A 23,582-nucleotide genomic window follows, 5' to 3' on the forward strand; every position below is an offset into this window, starting at 1 on the left:
AAGGCCACTTTCCTAATACTACCCGTGAAGTTTCGTTCTAATCTCCCCCTAAATATGAGAACTCCTCTCACCTTCTCTCAATCACTAACCCCCAGTGATCAGCTTCAATATTGAATGTTGAATATTATAATTCAACTAAGACAGACCAACAAATATGCCAAATTACTGAAACATAGAGTGGTGTACAACAAATTTCTACCCTAACCCTTATGATGACATTAGCGTGAAATACAAAAAAAACGTTATTCTCAAGCTTATAGACTTAGGATCTTAGAACAAAGTTTTACAACTCAACTATCAAACCTAACCACATGTCTTAAGATATGAAAGGAGGTGCTAGAGTGGTGCACAAAGATAACACAAACGAAAACTCTAAAGATAAACCTTACTACAAGGAATATGAGAAATCTACATGCCACCCCCTTTTTTATACTTGGTACCCCTCATATTTTTTTAATCCAATTTTATCCTTGTTGAAAAATGTTGAGATACAAAAAAATTTCTGTATGCACTATCAAATTTCCGGTACATCATATCGGAAATTTTAGTTATAAGGAAATTAAGGTACATCATATCGGAAATTTTAGTTAATTTGAAACTTCCAGTATACCGGAAATTTCAAATGTATGATATCACAATTTTATTTTTTTTGCAAAAAATACCGGAAATTTCGAAAAATTCGGTAATTTTTCAAAATTTCTGGTACGTCATACCGCAAATTTTAGTTAATTTGAAATTTCCGGTACGTACCATTTTTTTTTTTGCAAAAAATATCGGAAATTTCGAAAAATTCGGTAATTTTTTCAAAATTTTCGATTTTTTTTGTAATTTCCGGTCAAAACTCACAATTTTTTTTAAAAATCCGGTATTTTTTAGAAATTTCCGATAGAAACGTATATTTTCTGAAAATTAATAACTTTAGGCAAGGGTGTAATGGTAAAAGTATAGCTCTGGGGAGTGATATGCTTAATTTTAGGGGTGGCATGTAGATTTCTCAAGGAATACTCACAACTTGCACACCTCAAACGTGAGGTTTGAGACTTCTTATATAGCAATGTCTTTTGGAATTTTCTTCTTTGGATATCTGATTTGACTTAGTCTAGAAAATAGATGTTTTTGTTGAATGTGATCTTCTCCATAATTCTTTCCAACAATAAGATATGATTTGTTATATTTCAAATTCAAATTGTAGAGAGCATGTGGTATTATGATGCAATGGATATTAGTGAAATGGTTCTATTGAAAGATGATTTAGGAACCAATAGAATGAAAAATATTTGTGAATGGGCGTATAGATTTGTGAATGGACATTTATACTTTATCCATCCACAGTCACAACCTAAAATAATTGAAGAACCAATCCTTTGCGTTGAATAGAATGTTCTAAGTTCCAACTATTCCCTCCTCTTGTTTTTTCTAAGTACAAATTCAACTGTCTCAAAATTTTGGTTGTTTGACATTGAAGCACCGATGGAAATCCTTGACATTGAAGCACTATTTTGAAGAAGATGAATGTGGAACATTAGAAAACACAGAACAACACGATTTGCTTCTGAACGAAGATAATTATATGTTTATAAAACATTTGTTGATTCATTATTTTGACTTCTCTCATGTTGTCATGTCACATCATCACAACTTTACCTTTTTTCCCAACATTTAACAAAAAGAATTAATTTGACTAAGAAAATAGTTTTTAAGAGACTAATATGTAACGTTTATTAGATAAGAGACTAAAGTAAAACCTTAAATTAAATTAAAGAACTTCGTGACCGATTAAATCTTATATTTAAATCTTATATTTATCGTAGTTTGTAAGTAACCTAACTGGGATATACCTAGTTTAGTTGGTATCCACTTCTTCATTCACACACACTATAAATTCATGGCTCTTATACTCATAGCCACACACACAAATGAAACCATGATAGGGACAAAAAAAGTCCAAGCATCTTATTTTACAACAACCATTGATGCCAAAGGATGTATCTAAGATGAAGAAGCGCCTCTATGTGTGTATAATGCTACTAAAGAAGCATAGTCACCAGCCTTATGTAGCAATTTTTCATGTTTTCCTTTCTCTGCTATCACACCATTTTTAACTACTGCTATTAAATCTGCACCCTTAATCGTCGATAACCTGTGAGCAATTATTATTGTCGTTCGCTCCACCATAACGCAGTCAAGTGCATCTTGAACCACCTTCTCAGACTCAGCATCAAGTGCACTTGTTGCTTCATCTAGTAATAGTATTTTTGGATTCTTCACCATAGCTCTCGCAATTGCCACGCGCTGCTTCTGTCCCCCGGATAACTGAATTCCTCTCTCGCCTACTATCGTGTCATAACCCTGCATACATATATATCGTATCATGTTCAAGAACATCAATTGTATAGAACTTTAAAGATATTGGATTGAAAAGATAACATGCAATTTACCTTCTGCAAACTACTGATGAACTGGTGAGCATTTGCCAATTCTGCTGCAGCTACAATTTCTGCTTCCGTTGCATCTCCGCCTTTTCCGTATGCAATATTGGCTCGAACTGTGTCATTGAAAAGAACTGGCTCTTGGCTAACTAGTCCCATTTGTTGTCTTAACCATTTCACTTGCATCCTTTGAATTTCTACTCCATCGAGTGTAATATGGCCTGAGTCGGGGTCGTAAAACCTTTGTAGTAATGAGATCACTGTTGATTTTCCACTTCCACTTTCTCCAACCAGTGCAACTGTCTGTATATATCAATAAGATCAATATGTCAGTTTTTATTTCAATTAGGAAAAACAAGTTAGAGTACTCTACTTGATAAGATGCGAAATTAGAATACTACCTTGCCACTATGAATGTTCAAGCAAAGATCTGTGAATATTTGAACATCAGGTCTAGTAGGATACTTGAAACTGACATGGTTAAACTCAATTTCTCCCTTGGCATTTTCCAGTGTCATTCCAGATTCATCACTAGGGTCTATTTGTGACTTCTGGTCAAGAATAGCAAATATGGAAGCAACAGCACTTTTTGCATTAGATGAATCAGGGGCCAAGGTTCCAGATTGTGAGACTCCCATAGCTGTCATGCTGAGAGCAAAAAAGACCTAATAATCCGGAAACAAAAACATCAATGCTATCAAATAATTGTGAAAGTGATAGAATGGTGAACATGTAAGGAGTATGTATATCTTACAAGGAAAACATCTGAGAATTTAGATTTTCCATCCTCTACAAGTCGAGCTCCAGCGTAAAAACAGCATGCATAAACTGCATACAGCATGAAGAATGATAAACCAAAACCAAATCCACTTATTATCCCTCGCCGTATGCCTTTCTTAATTGGTCCCTCGCATTTTTCCTGATATAATTCCATCACTTTCTCTTCGGCACAAAAAGAAGCAACTGTTCTTATACTCCCTACAGCATCATTCGCCACTTGACTTGCTTCCTCATACAATTTCTGTTAGGCAAAAAGAGTATCAGTGTATTGACATAACATTTAGCTGAGTAAAAAATGCACTTAGAAAGTTGGTAGAAGTCACTAACAAACCTTGGCATCTGCACTGAATCCTTTCAAGACTTTTATTTGCACATATCCATTTAGTCCTAATAGAGGCGCCAAAGCGAGGACGACGAAAGCGAGCTGCCAGCTCGCTCCAAAAGCAATAACCAAGCCAGCTATTGCTGTAGCGATATTTTGAACCAGCAAACCAAGTGCATCCCCAACAAGAGCTCTAACTGATGCTGCATCAGTGGAGAGCCTTGCTCCAAGTGCTCCGCTTGAATGATCAGTCTCATCAAACCAACTTACTTCCATGTGAACAACTTTCTCAAAACACGTTTTTCGGATCCTTTGGATCAACTTACCTCCAGCAACACCAAAAAAGTAGAATCTACATGGAATAACGATTAATGATGCCACGGCAACTGCTACAAACACTATTGCCCAAAATTTTGAATCATGACGAAGTTCATCAGCTGGCTTGTAGAAAATACTAATCATTTTAGAAAGTAAGAGCCCAAAAACAGGCATTATAACTCCATGTAGCACTGCAGCTATAGTTCCCATTAACAAGACTGAAATCTCGGGTTTGTTAAAATATGCCAAGCGATAAAGTGGCACTTCGGGCGGTGAAGTTTTTTTTGAAGGAGAAGCTTGAGGTCCACCATCTGCATTTTCTAAGAAGCCATCTGTTATAGGTGCAACATATGATGTTGAGAAAGAGCGACGATCGCTGTTTCCAGGTGACCCTTGGCTTATTGATCTTATGGAAAAAGATCTTTGACTTGATAATCTTCCAGAATGCACAATACTGTTGGACTTGTTTGTGTCAGTTTCTTCATTTTGAATCTGTTCTGATCCCTTCATTTCTTGCAGCCTAATAAGCTGGCTATAGGCTCCATTAGGATCTTTGATGAGCTCAACATGTGAACCTAACCAAATGAAAAATTTAAGAATCCTATAAAGGATTAACATTCGGGCTTCATGCTTTATATGAATTTTGTGTCATGGAAAAAATTAGATTGCTGTCACTAAATAGTATCTACCTCTTTCAACAATTTTTCCTTCATGAATTACAGCAATGGTATCAACATTCCTTATAGTGCTTAAGCGGTGAGCTACAATGATAGTTGTCCGATTTATCATTATCCTGTCCAACGCCTCTTGTACAATTCTCTCAGATTCTGCATCAAGGGCACTTGTAGCTTCATCAAGAAGTAATATTCTTGGATCTTTCAAAATTGCTCTGGCAATTGCAACTCTTTGCTTTTGACCTCCAGAGAGCTGAGTTCCATGCTCACCAACCATCGTGTCAAGTCCCTGAGATCAAAAACCATAATTTTACAAAATTATCGAGGTAGAAGGATCGTGCCAAGTGAAGGAAGATTTGAGAATTCACCTGTGGAAGCTTATCAATAAATTTGGCGGCATTAGCAAGTTCTGCTACAGCTCTGATTTCTTCATCAGTAGCACCATCCTTTCCATAGGCGATATTCTCTTTAATGCTACAAGTGAAGAGAACCGGTTCCTGGCTAACTAGGCCTATTTTCTGTCTGATCCATTTTAGTTGAAACTCTTTGAGGTTAACACCATCGATAAGAATTTCACCACTTTGTGGATCATAAAATCTCTCTATCAAACTAACAACTGTGGATTTCCCACTCCCACTTTGCCCTACCAAAGCTACAGTAGTCCCACTTGGTATTGCAAGAGAAAATCCATTGAATATCAGTTCATCTGGTCTTGTAGGATAACTAAAGCAAACCTCCCTAAGCTCTATGTCTCCGCGAACTTCATCAAGCCTTCGCCCAGTAGTGTCGTAGGCATCAATTTCCGGATTCCTTTTAATCGTTTCAAACATCTTAAAGGCTGCAGCTTGTCCTGCAGCAAAAGCACTTAAGCTTGGAGATGTCTGCCCAAGACACCTGAGGTTGAAAACATAAATATAGTTAGGTAAAAAAAAGATTTTCATATCTTACGAATTCTCAGTAGCGACTTAAATATGAAATCTTACATTGAACCAGTTAATACAGCAAAAATTACAGTCATAACATCCCCTCCTGTATATCCTTTCTCGATGATCAATTTCCCACCAAACCATACAGCCAAACCATAACTGCAGATAAATACAAAAAAGAGTGATCCAAACCCGACACCCGATGCTAGTGCCTCTTGCACTGAAGTATTGTAGACCTTGATTAAGGACTGATTATATTTAGCTATAGCTTGTTTCTCCCCAGTGAATGATGCAACCTGCATTCGAAAAATGGGATTCACTTATATAATCTGTAATAACAAAACTTCGTTGTTATTTTTTCGTCCGTGTACGCTTACAGTTCGGATGGAACCTATTGTCTGCTCTACTACACCTGCTGATTTAGAATAAGCTGCTTGTCCAGCCGACGATGCTTTTGCAATTACCGTACCCGTCATAGCACCAGACAAGACAAGAAGAGGTATACTAGATAGCATAACAACAGTTAGAAGCCATCCTTTAGTGAATGCTATGACAAAACCTCCTATGAAAGTTGACACAAACTGTATGAACTGTCCCACCTGAAATTTTAAACTCGAAGTGTATATAGTCAAGAAAAACAAAACGGCGGTGATTCAAGATAGTATGATGATTCACTGATACCTTTTCTCCCATGGCATCTTTAATAAGAACAGTATCACCTGACATTCTTCCAACAACCTCTCCAGTATTAGTTTCTTTATCAAAGAAACTCACATCTTGCCTCAAAATTGTTTTAAGGTATAAGCCTCTAATTCTTGCAGCCTGTCTCTCCCCGGTGATCATCCAGCAAGCCAATTCTAGAACACATCAAAAAGGGTCTATTTGGCATCATAATACATTGGACTAATACGTTAGATTGTAAGAATTAACGTGCTTACGCAAAAATGATGCAACAAAGGTGCCTGCTCCCAAGTATACAAATTTCAAAGACACCTGATCACAGTAAGTCGTCGTTAGCCAGTTTTTAAATGTTTGTTTCAAAGTTTTAGTATGCCATGAAAGGTATACCAGAAGAAACAAGCATCGCCAATTACACGAGATTAGTGAGAAAAATACCTTGGAGACTTCATCAACAACTTTTGAGCTTGTGGAATCTCCAAATGCATTGATCAAATTTCCAAATATTAAAATCATCAAGGGTATAGAGATTCCATTCCCAATAGCACCGATAGTCCCCGCAAACATCAATAAACGATCCAAAGGATCAGCAAATGAGAAAAGCTTGTATAATGGTACTGTGTTGGTGGTTTCGTCTTTGGCCTTGCTCTTATCTGAATCTTTCTTGCTTTCATGATCTTCAACTGATTGAATACTCGCAATATCTCCTTCCAAACTGATATCCATTGCCATTTTCTTCGACGAAGACTTGTTCAGCTGACAAACACCTCTGCCAGTGACAGTAAGTTCAAAACAGCTGCAGAAAAAGCATTCCGAATTCAAGTTAGTAACGCAGCACAAGTTTGTTGTGCTGTTTGTAACTTTGGTTTTCAAAGAAGATGATAGCTTCTGTTGTTTTCATCAATCAGGTTCAGAAAGAAAAGAAAAAACAGAATTACTAGTAGTAGTACTTCAGAACAAATCATGAGTCAACTTTGTCAAATTTCCAACACAAGATAAAATGAAAACAAGTAAAACTGTCAGTTAGAAAGTGAAAATCAGTTGCTTACTTCTGTAATAAGTTGGTGTATGCAAGATTTCTAGTTCTTACTAATATATAGTTCAAATTTTTATGTGTTGGTCAAATAATTTGTATAGATTAATTGGAAATTATGTCTACATATTTCTTGAGCTGCAAGTTTACTATATCCTGATTGTTTTTTGGTCTTCAATTTTGATGTTTATTCCAAATGAATAAATTAATGTTGTGTTTGAAAGTTTGATTAAATAATGTAAAGAGTGAACGACATCCTAACTATGTGTTGGCTAAACTTCTTTCCATTGTTATTAATATTAAGCTCAATAAACGTTAGGTCTATCAATTGTGAGTATGAGTCCTACATCAGAGGTAAAAGTGAAAGTTGAACACTTTAAAAATGAGAAGATCCATTGACTCAATGCCTTAAAGTTTTGGATTAATATGTGGTGTCGCTTTTGTGGTTGCTTCTTTTTTTTTTTTTGGTATTAGGGAGGGCCTAAGCCCAAGAAAAAAGAACTACACAAACACACCCTTAGCAGGTGAAAACCCTATGGCATCCTCCTCGAAGAATTTAAGAACAGACTCAGGAATACACTCAAAGATACTTAAATCTGTTCGGGATTGCTTCTAAAAATACAAGGGTTAATGAACTTTTTGGTCCCTCTAAATATTACAGATTTCGTTTTTAATCCTTCTAAATATTTCTTTCAAAGAATGGTCCTTCTAAAAAATTTCATCCACAATTTTGGTCCATATTGCTAACATTTGTTAACAGAGTTGACGTGATAGTGCCACGTGGCAATGCCAGTGTGACAAAGATGCTGACATGGATGTCATGTGGCATTTGGTCCCCAGTTAATATTTTTATATAAATTTTATTTATAGCGACAGAGATTCCGTCGAAAAATCCTTCACTAACAAATTAGCTACGGATTCAGATTTAGTGTAGATTAGCTATAAATAGCTACAAATTCTAGGCTTTTATATGATTTTCATGTTAGCGACGTATTTTGCGACAGAATGTCTGTCACTATAAATAAAATTTATATAAAAATATAAAATGAGGACCAAATGTGGCATCCATGTCAGCATCTGTTAACGGGAGAGACCTAAATTGTGGATGAAAATTTTTAAAGAGATCATTCTTTAAAAAAAATATTTAAAGAGACTAAAAACGAAATCTGAAATATTTAGAAGACCAAAAAAATTCATTAACCCAAAATACAAAAGTGTTAGGGTTTTTAAACATAAAGTGATAAGAACTTGTCCATTAAAAAACTTGAGAGCAAAAGTTAAATTGTCAATGTAATAACTATATACTATTTTTTTCATTCAAATGAATATTTTTTAACTCCTTACCAATATTCTGTGGACATTTGTTATCCTTAAAAAATGGTTGCCTTGCACAACACTCTAAAAATGAAAATAGACGGCGTGTGTGGGTGTCATGTGTTTCAATTTTAATAGGTTTTTAGTGAACAGAAAGTGATGAGCATGAGACAAACTATACTAGTTACGCTTATAATGTCACTTGTCATTCATTCTGATTATTCTCATATATATATCATATCCATATAGCCTTTGACAAAATAATTTTGATGGAGCGGTTTTAGTTTCTTTTTATTTTATAGAAAATGAGAGTTGAATATGCAACTTTCTTGAGGAGAAAGTTAATGGTTTCGTCGTCACCTCTAGATATGACCAAATATTTTTGGAAATTTCTTTACCCACTTCCCTACCTTCTTGATCACCTCTGACGAAATTTTCAAAATATCCCCAATTTCGGAAATGCATTTTCGAAATCACTTATTTTATGAGAAAAATGTGATTTCGGAAATGTACTTCCGAAAACACGAAAAAAAAGGTGTTTTCGGAGATGCACTTCCGAAAACACCCTTGAGGGTGTCTTAGGAGATGCATATCCAAAATATTCCAATAACACTTCCGAAAAAATACACTAATTAATAAAAAATTAAAATCAAGGTGAATCAATATCATTAATAGGGTATAAAATCAAGATGAATCAATAAAATAAGGTGAATCAATAAAATCAAGCTGAATCAAAATTTCCTAAACAATTTTAAAGTTAAAAATTATTTTACTAACTTATATAAATTAAAAACATTCTAATTTCATAAGTAAATTTTAAATTATATAAAATTAAATATAAAATTTATTCATTAAATAAAATTTAGACAAAATCTTTTTTACATTTTTTTAAACTATATGAAAAATTATATTATTGGTATTTTGGTTAAATATTTTTAAATAAGGTAAAATCTTTTTTAATTTCGTTAACAAAATATTTTTAAACTAAATGAAAATCTTTTTTTCATTAAATAAATAAGGTAAAATTATTTTTAAATAACCAAATTTCTATTTCACGTATTTCTCTCATTCATATCATATGCGTATTTTCGATAATTATTTAATTTGTTACCAATAAAATAATAATATCTTATACTAAAATAAAATATCTCAAATCATTTTATTCATATTTATATGCACACATTAAATTAAATTCTTCTAATATAATATATTATTATATACCCCACATTAAAATATATTTCAAGCAAATTAAAAAGGAACATATCAATATCAATATATTATATAATCCCAAAAAATTTGTTTATAACAAAATATTTCTTAACTCCACAATCTTAACTCAAATAATTATATAGTAAATAATATTAGAATTTAGTTAATTGATATTAATATGAATCAATTGCAATAAATAGCATCATCTAACTTATACCAATATACAATTTAAGGATATAATAAAACAAAACTCTTTAATATTAAAAAGACATGTTTTCTTGCTTTTAGTACATGTCTTAGCCAATAATATATCATTAACGAATTTATATAAATTTAATATCAATTTAGCAAAACTAAATGATAAATTTTAAAATATGAATAAAAATAAAAATATATAATTATTATTATTCATAACTCCTAAATTATAGCAAAATATATAATTATTATTATTCATAACTCATAAATTATATTATATCAAATTTATGATATGTGAATTAATTAATATCCCAAAAATTTTAATTTTGGGAGGTTTTTTTGGAGATGCATCTCCGAATTAATCAAAATCCCAATTTTTGGGATTTTTTCGGAGATACATCTCCGAAGTCTGAAAAAATCTAAAAAAAGTGTTTTCGGAAGTGCATCTCCGAAAACACCCCCCATTTGGTATTTTTGGAAATGCACTTCCGAAGTCTGGGAAAATTTAGAAAAAAAAATACTTCGGAGATGCAACTCCGAAGCAGGGGTAAATTGGGGTTTTCGCTGGGAATGACTCCCATAGGGAGGTGGACAAAGAAATTTCCATATTCTTAATTATATTTGGGGATGTTCTTTCCCCTTTTAAAAATATCTTCACATATTTTTAAAAATTTAAAAATATCCTTCACATATTCTGAGATATATATTCGGACGCACAACCCGAAAGGGTTGGTCTAGTGGGAGGATGCCTGGGTCTCAAGGGTTTGCTCCCCTTGAGGTCTTGAGTTCGAAGGTGTCTAGGACCAACTTTCGGAGCCTACGTGAGACAGTAACCCTCTCGGGTGGATTAGTCGGTACGGAAGGAAGGAGACCACTCTATATATAATATATATATATATATATATATATATATATATATATATTTGGACGCACCTAAATTTTTTTAAAAAATATTATTCTAAAATCTATCCTATTTTAAATAAAATATAATTCGTAGATTCATCTCCGTAAAGTTTTAGGAAATTTTTGAAAATGCATCTTCAAAATACCCCCTGAATAACTTTAGAGCAGCATCATTGTCTTAAACATTGTAATTTTTTGTAGGTTAAATTATATTAAAGTAAACTCAAATTATATTAAAGTTAAATGAAAGTAAAAAGTCATACATTAATTAAAATAAATCCAAAAAGTTAAGACCATATATATAACATTTGTCCGAAAATACAAGAAAAAAAACAATAATACATCCAAACACAAACTATTGGGTCTATCTAATCCTCTACCTTCTCCTTCGCATGTATTGTACGATATTCTGTAACTCGGCAATTGTTAAGTGCCAAAATGTACTTATTTTGTATATATGTTTTGTGGCACTTATCGAGACTTGTGTTGATATTCGTTGAATAATTCCCCGTTTTGTGTATAAATACGTATACTTTGTGAATAATTGTATTTTCATATACTTTTATACCATTTGATAGTTTTTATGTCTTTTTGTAGGTATTCTTGCGTATTTGGAGCATGAGCAATAACGTGTCGAAGATACGGCTTCAAACGCACGATTTTGAGCAACGGAACCAACTCGTCAACGAATAAAGCTCAAAATCAAAGAATAATAAATCATCAATTTGGTTGATATTTTGTCATTTTTAGATAGGAAATTGAATAAGCTTTCCAACACTTCGAACCAAGCGCAAATCGGAGTTACGGTTATCAAGTTATGACATTTTTACTAAAGCTGTTTTTTTTCATGACAGCAGCTTTGGCGCGGCGCGCCCTCCTGCGTGCAACGCGCGCTGTGCGATTTTCAGAATTTTTAAATAGGGGCAAAAACACATTTTTTTTAGGTTATGATTTTAGGGTATTTGTTCCCAATCCATCAAACCTTCATTTTTTTGGTCTAGATAGCTTAGAAAACACTATTGGAGGTTGTAATCGGATCATCTGGAGTCGAAGCTTCTTTGCTCATGATTGACACCGCGAAAGATTTGGTTTTCTTCTCTTCCTATTCTCTTTGTAACCATTTTTATTGGTTTTGTTTGTAAGTTTACTCTAAACCTATGTATATTTGTTACTCTATTGTTGTATAAAGTTTTATTTACAAATTTTAATCGGTGTTTCCTTGATCTTTTTTCTTAAATGCTTTGGATTTGTGTTGTTGTAGAAATAGACATCACAAATCTTGATTAGGGGGATATTTGTTAACTTTTGATTCTAGATATAGGATTGGGGTTAACATCCACATATTATCTAAGTTTAATGTCTGTGTTGTTCGATCGGTTGAGACATCGTCGAAAGAGCAATATAGTTGAACTCTCGTCCGTGTTGCAGAAATGGACATTGATGTGAGGGATATATGGTGATTCTAATGAGTATTGTAGATTGAGTACGGCGGAGTGATAAATCTAAGTTTGTGAGGAGTAGTTTAGATTCAAACCAGATAAGTTATTCTCTATCAAGAATGAATTCTTTTTATGTTCATATGTTATATTTTCCTTGTTTAAAACCCATTTAACCCAAACTCAAGAACTAAGAATCCATCGAACGGTAATTCAATAGCACTGATCTCTGTGGACACGATAATTTCTCGGATAAATACTTCAAAAACTTTTGTTGCTTACCAATTTACCGCACCAACAACAATCATGTCCTTCACGAGGGCCAACTGAGGACTGTCATCCTCAAAGAGTCGTGCCTTTATGTCTGCTCTATCCATTTTCACAACACACCGACAATCTATCGACACGTCCTCGATAGGGTCATCCCTAATGTGAGATTTTGGATCGAACTCTAGTATGGCCGAAGGGTAGCTTCTTGGTTCGACAGGGTTAAGCATGAAGTCGAAGGTTGTTCACATGCTTGTGTCGAAGATACTAGGGTTGTTAGCATGTTAAATTAGGTTTTAGTGTTTAAACCCTAATTTGTTAAGTTAGCTTGTTTATTAAGTTGGCTTGTGTAATGGGCCTTGTGGAAAAAGCTCATTAGTTAGTATGTTAGGTTTTATTATAAATAGCATACTAGTCTCTCATCATTGCAAAGCTGCAAATCCTAATTTAGGGTGAGAGAGGTTATTTGTTATTCTTGTAAACTTGTAATCTTGTTTTAAGAGAAAGTGAAAGAATAGCAGTTATAACTAATTCTTGTGTTCTTCTTATCTTCCCTAATTCCCTATTATATTTTGTTCTTGACATCGTTTTTCACAACAAATTGGTGCGATGAGCGTGGAGAAGATGCCTTCAACAAAGTATGAGATTGAAAAGTTCACCGGAGTGAATGATTTCGGTCTGTGGCGCTTGAATATGAAAGCCCTACTGGTTCAGCAGGGTTGTTTGGAAGCGTTGAAGGGAGAGGCAGCCATGAATGCAGAATTGACGGCAGCGGAGAAGACGAATATGATCGAGAAAGCACACATCGCAATTTTGTTGAGCCTTGGTGATAAGGTTCTCCGGCAGGTATCAAAGGAGACGACGGCATCAGGGTTATGGGTGAAACTTGAAAGTTTGTATATGACCAAATCGCTGGTAAATCGACTCTACCTGAAGCAAGCTTTGTATTCATTCAAGATGATTGAAGACAAAGTATTGGCTGAGCAGTTGGATATGTTCAACAAGCTGATTCTTGATCTTGAAAATATTGATGTGAAGATCGATGATGAAGATCAAGCGCTGTTACTATTGTGTTCTTTGCCTCGATCACATGCTCACTTTAAAGAAACTCTCTTGTATGGAAGGGAGTCCCTGACGTTTGAAGAATTTCAATCAGCCTTGTACTCTAAGGACTTGAATGAACGAAAGGAGCATAAACCTTCGAATGTTGGCGAAGGTTTGGCCGTTAAAGGAAAACTCTTACGAAAGGATGGTAAGTTCGACAAGAAGAAAGGCAAAAGCCAGTCGAAGTCTTACAGTGGCGAAGCATCTGGCATTCGATGCTACCATTGTAAGAAGGAGGGTCACACAAGAAAGGTGTGCCCTGAACGCCTAAAATATCATGGAGGTAAGGATAATGGCAACGCTGCCATTGTTCGAGATGATTTCGAATCATCTGATGTTCTTGTGGTTTCAAGCAGTGACTCTAAGGAGTGGATTATGGATTCAGGTTGCACTTGGCACATGACTCCAAACAAGGCCTTATTCGAGGAATTATGTGATCAAGATGGTGGATCAGTATTGCTGGGAAACAACAAGGCTTGCAAGATTGCAGGTGTTGGATCTGTGAGATTCAAGCTCCATGATGAGTCAATAAGGTTGTTGACTGAAGTCAGGTATGTTCCTGATTTGAAGAGAAATCTGCTTTCTCTTGGTGAATTCGACAAGAAAGGATATGTTTTCCAAGGAGAGAAAAGTATCCTAAGAGTCATGAAGGGTTCGAAGGAAGTCTTGAGAGGCGTGAAGAAACAAGGCTTGTATACCCTTGAGGCTGAAGTTGTAAGTGGTTCGACAAATGTTGCATCCACGAAACCTTTGTCGAAAATAGAAATCTGGCACATGAGATTGGGCCATGTCAGTGAAAGGGGTCTGGTCAAATTAGGGAAACAAAATCTGCTTGGTGGAGACAAAGTCGAAAAGCTGAAGTTTTGTGAACCCTTTGTACTTGGAAAATCTTGCAGAGTGAAGTTCAACAAAGGCAAACAAAGAACACATGGATCCCTTGATTACACCCATGCTGATCTTTGGGGGCCTGCAAGGTGTTCATCACATTCAGGAGCAAGGTATTTTCTATCCATAGTAGATGATTATTCCAGAAAATTATGGTTATTCATCCAGAAGACTAAGGATGAAACTTTTGAGAATTTCAAAAGTTGGAAGACTCTAGTTGAAAATCAGACTGGCAGAAAGGTCAAGAGGTTGAGAACCGACAATGGCCTTGAATTTTGCAATGAGGCATTCGACAGTTTTTGTGCTGCCTCTAGTATTGCAAGGCATAGAACTACTGCAGGTACTCCACAGCAAAATGGTTTGGCTGAAAGGTTTAATCGAACTATTTTGGAGAGAGTCAGATGCATGTTGACTAGTGCGGGGCTAACGAAGGTGTTTTAGGCTGAGGCTGTTTCGACAGCAACATATCTGATAAACAGATGTCCTTCGACAGTGTTAGATATGAAGACACCTGAAGAAGTTTGGTCGGGACATCCACCAGATCTCGACAAACTGAGAGTATTTGGCTGCGTAGCCTATGCTCACATTAGGCAAGACAAGGTCGAACCTAGAGCTCTGAAATGCATGTTCATGGGATACCCAGAAGGAGTCAAAGCTTATAGGCTATGGTGCCTAGAGCCAGGTCACATGAGGTGTATCACCAGTCGAGATGTAGTTTTCAATGAAGCTGAAATGGCTTTTAGGAAAACTGATGATGTTGGTCGAAGTACAGAAACATCTGACGAAGAGCTGGAACAGGTAGAGATTCCTGTTGAGGTGGAGCATGTTGATGCTGAATTGCATATCCCTGATGAAGTCGAAGAAGAAGCAGAAGATGCTGAGGAAGTTAAGGAAACTGACGATGACTACCTATTGTCGAGAGATAGGTCGAGAAGAGTGATAAAGGCACCTTAGAGGCTTGGGTATGCAGATCTTATAGCTTATGCCTTAATCTCTGCAAGTGAGGTTCTAGACGAAGAACCTAGAGACTACAAGGAAGTTATGAGGAGTCGAAATAAGACTGAATGCCTGAAGGCCATGGATGATGAGATGAAATCTCTTCATGATAATCATACTTGGGAACTGATCAAGAAACCTGTTGGGGCAAGGTTAGTCAGCTGTAAATGGATTTTCAAAGTTAAGGAAGGAATTGAATGAGTGACGTCGAAAAGATACAAGGCAAGGTTAGTTGCAAGGGGTTTCACTCAGAAAGAAGGTTTCAACTTCAATGATGTGTTTTCTCCTGTTGTGAAGCATAGGTCCATTCGAATGTTACTTGCCATGGTAACACAGTTCGATCTTGAACTGGAACAGATGGATGTGAAGATTGCGTTCTTGTATGGTGATCTAGATGAAACGATCCTGATGAGGCAACCTGAAGGATATGTCGAAAAGGGGAAGGAAGATTATGTGTGCAAGTTAAAGAGATCTTTGTATGGGCTGAAACAATCTCCTCGACAGTGGAATAGGAGATTCGACAAGTTCATGGCACGCATAAGTTTCATTAGAAGTCAGTTCGACCACTGCGTTTACTTCAGATTTCGACCTGGTAATTCATTTGTTATTTTGTTGCTTTATGTGGATGATATTCTCATAGCAAGCAACAATGTTGAAGATGTGACGAGGGTGAAGGCTGAACTCAATAAGGAGTTCGATATGAAGGATCTGGGAGCTGCTTCCAGAATTCTTGGAATTGACATTCGAAGAGATAGAAAGAAGTCTAAGTTATGTTTATCTCAAGAGGCATACCTACGGAAGATTCTTGAAAAGTTTGGTATGTCGAATTCAAAGCCAGTTGTGACTCCAACAAACCCTCAATTCAAGCTGAGTAATGATCAGTGTCCTAGTACTGATGTCGAAAGAGCCTATATGAATAGCATCCCATATGCTAATATAGTTGGTTCTTTGATGTATGTTATGGTCTGTACTAGACCCGACATAGCATACGCAGTAAGTCTTGTAAGCAGGTACATGGCGAATCCTGGAAAGGCTCACTGGCAAGCATTGAAGTGGATTTTAAGGTACATAAATAGGTCTCTGAAAAGAGTCCTAATTTATGGTGGAGCCTTGGGTGAAGATGGTAAAGCAGCAATTGGAGGATATGTCGACTCTGATTATGCAGGTTGTATGGATTCTAGAAAATCTATTTCTGGATATGTTTTCTCTATGTTTGGCACAACAATTAGTTGGAAAGCAACACTTCAGAAGGTTGTTGCTCTATCAACCACTGAAGCGGAGTATATTGCATTAACTGAAGCTGTGAAAGAAGCATTGTGGCTTGAAGGTTTTGCGAAGGAGCTGAAACTTCAAGGTCGAGGTATCACTGTTAAATGTGATAGTCAAAGTGTAATACACCTGTCGAAGAATTCAGCCTATCATGAGCGAACTAAGCACATTGATGTGAGGCTGCATTTCGTTAGAGGAGTAATCGAGCGTGGAGAAGTCCAAGTGCTGAAGGTTTCGACTGAAGACAATGCTGCTGATATGATCACCAAGACATTACCGAGTTGCAAGTTTTTCCATTGTATGCAGTTGCTAAAGCTGCATGAAGAAAGCTAGTTTGTTCCCTTGATGTTGTAGAGTTAGATCCAATGTGGAGATTTGTGAGATATTGGATCGAACTCTAGTATGACCGAAGGGTAGCTTCTTGGTTCGACAGGGTTAAGCATGAAGTCGAAGGTTGTTCACATGCTTGTGTCGAAGATGCTAGGGTTGTTAGCATGTTAAATTAGGTTTTAGTGTTTAAACCCTAATTTGTTAAGTTAGCTTGTTTATTAAGTTGGCTTGTGTAATGGGCCTTGTGGAAAAAGCCCATTAGTTAGTATGTTAGGTTTTATTATAAATAGCATACTAGTCTCTCATCATTGCAAAGCTGCAAATCCTAATTTAGGGTGAGAGAAGTTATTTGTTATTCTTGTAAACTTGTAATCTTGTTTTAAGAGAAAGTGAAAGAATAGCAGTTATAACTAATTCTTGTGTTCTTCTTATCTTCCTTAATTCCCTATTATATTTTGTTCTTGACATCGTTTTTCACAACACCTAACATTAAGTACCTCCAGATTAGCTGGCCTAGGTGGTTTTCCAGGAGCGTTTGGTGTCATGATAGGGCGTGACACCCTGTGAAAAATTAAATTATTTTTGAAAAACAATTTAAACGATCCAATGTTTTTCGAATTTCATGCATATTGTAATTCATGATTTCCTCGTTAACCCATAAAATTTGATTCAGTCCCAAATTCTTCAAAGTAATGTTGGTGAATGGATGTCTTTTGAGTCTTTCACACAAAATTTGATTTCCTCTTCTTTTCTAGTTTATTTTTCAAATATCAAGATTTGTGTGAAAGACTCAGACTGACATCCACTTATCAATATCGTTTTGAAGAATTTGTGGCATTGAATCAAATTCTATAGGCTAAAGAGGAATTTATTATTTAAAAGATGGATGCAATTCGGAAGAAAAAAAATTGGATCGTCAAAGTTTTTTTTAAGAATAATTTAATTTTTCTGATTATTAACTCAGATATCTATTTAAATTATTGCACGATCAATGAGTGATTAGTGAAACAAGCAATAACATATGATATAACAAGCTCACTAACAAAAACATCAAATAATTAAGATAGATTGGGAGAACTTAATAATTAACCGTTCCTGTAAGCTATGAAGAGTTGAAAATATATGTTCTCTATGGAAATATTATATGAAAGACTCATATAATATTTTCGCAGTGAACACAAGTTCGCAACTATCTTAGATCCATGTTCATTAATAAGTATTTTCAACTGCTTCTCTGAAAAGTAAAGACCCATAATAACTTGCTAGTTGCACATGAAATATCATTTATTAACAAACAACATCAACAACATACAAATAAACACCTATGATTCCAAATAAAAATAGTTGTGAGTGAATAACCTTAGAAATTATAGCTTACAATCACTACTACGGAAAACCCCTTACACAATGGTTGAAAAAGGGGTACCATCACACGTGACATAGCGTTGTTGATTAAGGTGTGGTTGTAAGTTCGCTGTTTCCACCACGGTCTGGAAACCGTTATTGTAAGGCAGGGCACGCGCCACATATCACAACGGTTATTCTTATATATAAATTATTGTGATATATACACGTAGGTACTGGGTTCGAAACCCAACAACAGCAAATAATTTAAAACCTAAATTACTTTTGATCTCGGTTGCAATAGTTAACCGTTGTTGAAAGTATCCATAGTTTATTATAGAATATGTAGATTGCTTGTTTTTCCAAACACCTCATTACTACGGAAAACCCCTTACACAATGGTTGAAAAAGGGGTACCATCATGCGTGTCATAGCGTTGTTGATTAAGGTGTGGTTGTAAGTTCGTTGTTTCCACCACGGTTTGGAAATCGTTATTGTAAGGCAGGGCACGTGCCACATATCACAATGGTTATTCTTATAAATTGTTGTGATATATACACGTAGGTACTGGGTTCGAAACCCAACAACAACAATTAATTTAAAAAATAAATTACTTTTGATCTCGGTTTTAATAGTTAACCGTTGTTGAAAGTACCCATAGTTTATTATAGAATATGTAGATTGCTTGTTTTTCCAAACACCTCACTAAAGAAATACAAGCACTCAAATTGATGAAGAAGTCTATAATCTAAAAATTAACTATTCTTGAAACCCAACTTAAATAAACCATTTTTTTTATTGCATGCGTCTCATCGTTCATTTTATGCTCTTTTACATATAGACTGTGATTTATTGGTCTAACTCCTTCAATACATCATTATCTTCGATTATAGTTAAATTTCAATAACAACAAGGCATTGGATAATGTATCTCGTCATCATCATTTATCATTGTAATTTTTATGATGATAGATCATCATAAAAATTACGATTATAAGTGTTGATGACGAGACAGATTATCCAATTAATTGTTGTTATTAAAATTTTACTATAATCGAAGATAGCGATGCATTGAAGGAGCCAGGTCATTATACCATATTCTATATATAAAAGAGCATGAAATGAATGATAAGACGCAGGAATTTTGGAAAACATTGATTGATATAAGTTGGTTTTCAAATATAACTTAATTTGTAGATTATTAGTATCTATGTCAATTTAAATGAATGTATTTTAAGTGAGGGTTAGTGAAACAAACAATGTACATAAAATATAATAAACTCAACCTAATCTTCTTGCTCTGAGAAACTTAATCAACAAAAACAACATACAAAAGCATATATCAAAAAAACAACATCATACACCATAACCGTATATTATAAAATATTTCTAGGACGCACATTTTATTGAAACTAATCGTACATGGAACAGGAATTAATTATGAGGTTCATCTAGGTTGTGAAGTTATAAACAAGAAATATAAGGAGTAAGAAGTTTACACAACAGCTTCATAATTCTTATATTTCTTCTCATAATTTCTCAAACTAGATGAAGTTTGATGCTGCTGTTTCTTCATTTACTTTTCTTGTGACTTAACAATGTATTGTTCTTGTTTTGAGTCCTATATACACCATGAAAGTTATCAAGATGTGAAACTGCAAACTTAATTTTCAATAACAAATACATGCAACAAAATAAAAACACTAACAGCTTACATCATTAATGGATATACATGAAGTCTAGAAATTGTAACAAAGTATGAAGTTCTTATTATTTGTGAAGCTATGAAGAAGAAGTATAAGTTGGATGAATTTTTCAACATAGCTTCATATTTCTTGTACTCTATTAATGTTAAGGTCGTGAAGACAAATATAAAAAAAGAACATTAAAAAATATGCAACAAAAGAGATAATCAAGAACTATCTAACAAGAAGATGGAAGAACAATAATACCTTATGTATGAAGAACAAGAATCACGGCTAATGAGGAAGAAGAAGAAGAAGAAGAAGAAGAAGAAGAGACAAAATGGGTGCTAGGGTCTACCTGCGAAGGATACGGTGCTATTGTCAAAAAGTGAAAGTTAATTAGTGTATATATGGGTATACTATTTTACAACGGTTAAAACTATCAACCGTAGCGATATCCCTTTTATTATTTATTTAAAAATAATAAATAATCAATGAAGAATATAAAATACTTGTTATTATATGCTAACATTATGTAGTAGTGAGTAAATTATCACCACGATTAAACTATTAGCCGTTATTATATGCTAACATTATGTAGTAGTGAGTAAATTATCAATGAAGAATATAAAATACTTGTTATTTTTTCCATATTCCTTATTGATGTTCTTCATATGAAGTAGGCACAAGAATCTACATATAGAAGATAAAAAAAAGAGATAAGTGAGAATCTAGTAAAAACATAAATAAATGTTTGCAGAAATAGAAACAAAGAGAATCTAAGCATAGTCTTCAAGATGGTCAAAGTTAAATTCTTGATGCATAGTCTTCAAAACAGATTTCTTCTTATAAAAATGGGTAAACGTAAACATCCAGATCACATTACAGATAAAATGGGTAAATGTAAATCGTATAAGGCTGAAAAGAGGGATTTTAAAAAGGAGATTACCAAGCTTATGAAGAAACAAGCAAAGGAATAGAAGCAGAAGTCAAAGGAAGCTTCAAATATTCAAAAGTTTGAAGGAGTATGCACATTTGTTGGGGCCTCCAAAGCAGGGCCGGCCCAAGGGCCAAACTACCCAAGCTAGGGCTTTAGGCCTCAAAAGTTTGGGCTTAAAAAAGACCTCAAACTTTTTTATTTAGTTATAAAAATATATAACGACACTTGAGTTACATATATTATTATAGTTGAGTTGGTAAAATATAGGCCTACTTTCTTTTTGGTCTTGAGTTCAACTCTTAACAATCACAAAATTAATATTTTAAAAGATATTTTATAGGCCTCACTTTAAAATTTGCTTTAGGCCTCCAAACAGGTTGGGCCGACCCTGCTCCAAAGTGGAAGAAGAGAGGGATGAAGAATAAAATTATCTAGTGTAGGCACATTTGCTGAGGATCCAAAATGTAATGCCTTCTTAATAAATAAAATAATTTTTTCTCTTAGTGTCTATTGTCATTTAATTCCTTTAACAACACCAAAACCTAAAATATGTCAACAATCATATAATAAATTTGTAGCTACACAAAGTTATTGCCACAAAAATATGAATAAAACATGAACAATACACTTCACAATATCATTAAGTTAAAAAAGAAACCCTAACAAAGAACATAAACTTTCAGAAAGCAGTACCTTTACCTCAGCGAGAGAGAGAGAGAGAGAGAGAGAGAGAGAGAGAGAGAGAGAGAGAGCAAGAAATAAACAACAAACAAGGTGAAGACTTCAAAAATTTGATTCCAGAAAGAAATTTGTTTCCAGAAATGAATGAAGATGGTGAAGATTTTGATTTCGCCGTCGTCTTGTTTGCCATGGTACTCTTGTGTGTTATAAACGAAATAAATTGACTGTTATGTTTATATGAAGTGAAAAGAATTTCACAACGGTTGCAAGAAACAACCGTAATGAAATATGGAACACATAAATACGGTTGAATGAAACAACCGTGATTGTTATACTTTTAATTTTTAAATAACAAAAAATGTCAAGGGTCACATGCTTATTTTTATTGAAACAATGGAAAAATGTTGATGCTGGGATTTGAAGTTTGTCACCCAATTTCTATGACCACTGTTAAATTTAAAAACCGTGATGAAATGAATCTTCACAAAATAAAATAAAAAAACAAGTAAATTCTTCTCTACCCCTTGAAAAAGTGGGGGTAATTTACCCTAAATGATGTGGACCAATGAAATCATGCCACATAACAACAAGCTTTTAAAACCAATTATTTATTAAAAAATTTAAGCATATGTAACTTTTCATTAATGTAAAATTAATTAGATTTTAAGTTTTCTATTTTGATATATTTACATTTTGGGCCTATCTTTATTGGAAATATCATAATTCCTTTTATATTGTTATTATATACGTTTCTCATATTCTACATATTCTTTACATAATTTCTACCTTCGATGCTTTTTTCGTCTATATGAGATTCTTTGTTCAATCTATTTCTCACATCTTCCTTCTCCGTCCAGTTTTAACGTGTAGGTAAAATTCAATTTTTTTAGTTAATTTATATTCTCATATGTTTTTAATTGGAATGTATTTAAAAATTATTGTGTCTGATTAGATTTTTTGATGACTCTCTATTAAATTTTTCTTCGCCATTGTAATACCCCGTATTAAATTAAATGCTCTAATGTTATTAGCTGGCACTGAGGTTTTATTAATTGGTGTATTAGAGATACTTTTGGACATATGAGTTAGTAGTGCTAACTTAAGATATTTTCTTATATCCTTCACTTTGCTTTCTCCTTCATTATTCTTCTTCAAAGGCAAAGTTAGAGAGAAGAGTAGAGAGAAGGAAGAGCAAGAGGAGCAAAGAGGAGAAGCTTGGATCTTCACCATTTTCTCCGCCGAATCAACTCATCTTCATCATCAACGACTTGTAATCGAGGTGGGTTCTAGTTAGAAACTTATAACTTTTGATTTATGGATGAAATCATAGTTTTGGAATTTGGGGTTTTCTATAGAAAAACCTAGGTTTGTGAATTAAATCTTGGATATTCATGGATAGGAGTGGTAAGCTATAAGGATATTATAGTTATGTTGTTTCTATGCATTAGTGTGATCTGGAACAGGTTCAGATGTGAAAATGGTTGGATTAAACCATGGGAAAGGCAAGAAAAAATAGATCTGGAACTTCTGATTTCGCGCGCTTCGCGGCGCGAACGGTAGGTGGCGGCGCGAACCATGCAGAAAGATTATGGGGTTTGGTTCTGTTAGCAGTACGCGGCGCGTACAAGGCTTCGCGGCGCGAACACTGCGAGTTTTCTGTGAAGTTTGCCACTGCCTGAGGTTGGCGGCGCGAACAACAGTTAGCGGCGCGAACTGAAGCCTTTTCTTAGCAAATTTTAGTTGGATGAGAGAAAACTGTTTCGATCATAACTTTTGAACCATAACTCTGTTTTAATCACCGTTCGAAGTGGTAGGAAGTTAGAAGCGTGTACTTTCTAGTAGTGTAGGTTTTGGGATCGAAAGAA

General features: G+C 34.6%; 1 protein-coding gene across 4 annotated transcripts; it reads right to left on the reverse strand.

Moving 5' to 3' along the window:
- Positions 1-1,577: 1,577 nt before the first annotated feature.
- Positions 1,578-7,326, reverse strand: LOC131630353 (ABC transporter B family member 11-like). Of its 4 annotated transcripts, none has more exons than XM_058901149.1 (13): positions 7,177-7,326; positions 6,566-6,923; positions 6,388-6,442; positions 6,131-6,306; positions 5,827-6,048; positions 5,507-5,745; positions 4,892-5,417; positions 4,539-4,812; positions 3,541-4,424; positions 3,184-3,450; positions 2,831-3,094; positions 2,439-2,732; positions 1,578-2,349 (listed from the first exon to the last, which is right to left on the reverse strand). In XM_058901149.1, the coding sequence occupies exons 2-13, from the start codon at positions 6,857-6,859 to the stop codon at positions 1,990-1,992; spliced, it is 3,855 nt and encodes a 1,284-aa protein (XP_058757132.1). In that variant the 5' UTR covers positions 6,860-6,923; positions 7,177-7,326; the 3' UTR covers positions 1,578-1,989. The 4 variants fall into 4 exon arrangements, with proteins under 4 accessions (XP_058757132.1, XP_058757136.1, XP_058757142.1 ...); XM_058901153.1 differs by having other exon boundaries at positions 7,078-7,179; XM_058901159.1 differs by lacking the exon at positions 7,177-7,326 and adding an exon at positions 7,066-7,152.
- Positions 7,327-23,582: the final 16,256 nt, after the last annotated feature.

The sequence above is a fragment of the Vicia villosa genome, linkage group LG1 (assembly GCF_029867415.1).
Source record: "Vicia villosa cultivar HV-30 ecotype Madison, WI linkage group LG1, Vvil1.0, whole genome shotgun sequence".
In the NCBI taxonomy this organism is placed as follows: domain Eukaryota; kingdom Viridiplantae; phylum Streptophyta; class Magnoliopsida; order Fabales; family Fabaceae; genus Vicia; species Vicia villosa.

Excerpts from the sequence above, each read along its gene's own strand:
- LOC131630353 (XM_058901149.1), bottom strand. The coding sequence starts at position 6,859 with ATGGCAATGGATATCAGTTTGGAAGGAGATATTGCGAGTATTCAATCA. Across the intron at positions 4,425-4,538 it reads AGGAAAAATTGTTGAAAGAG|GTTCACATGTTGAGCTCATC; the intron begins GTAGATACTATT and ends TCATTTGGTTAG. Across the intron at positions 2,733-2,830 it reads TGAACATTCATAGTGGCAAG|ACAGTTGCACTGGTTGGAGA; the intron begins GTAGTATTCTAA and ends TGATATATACAG.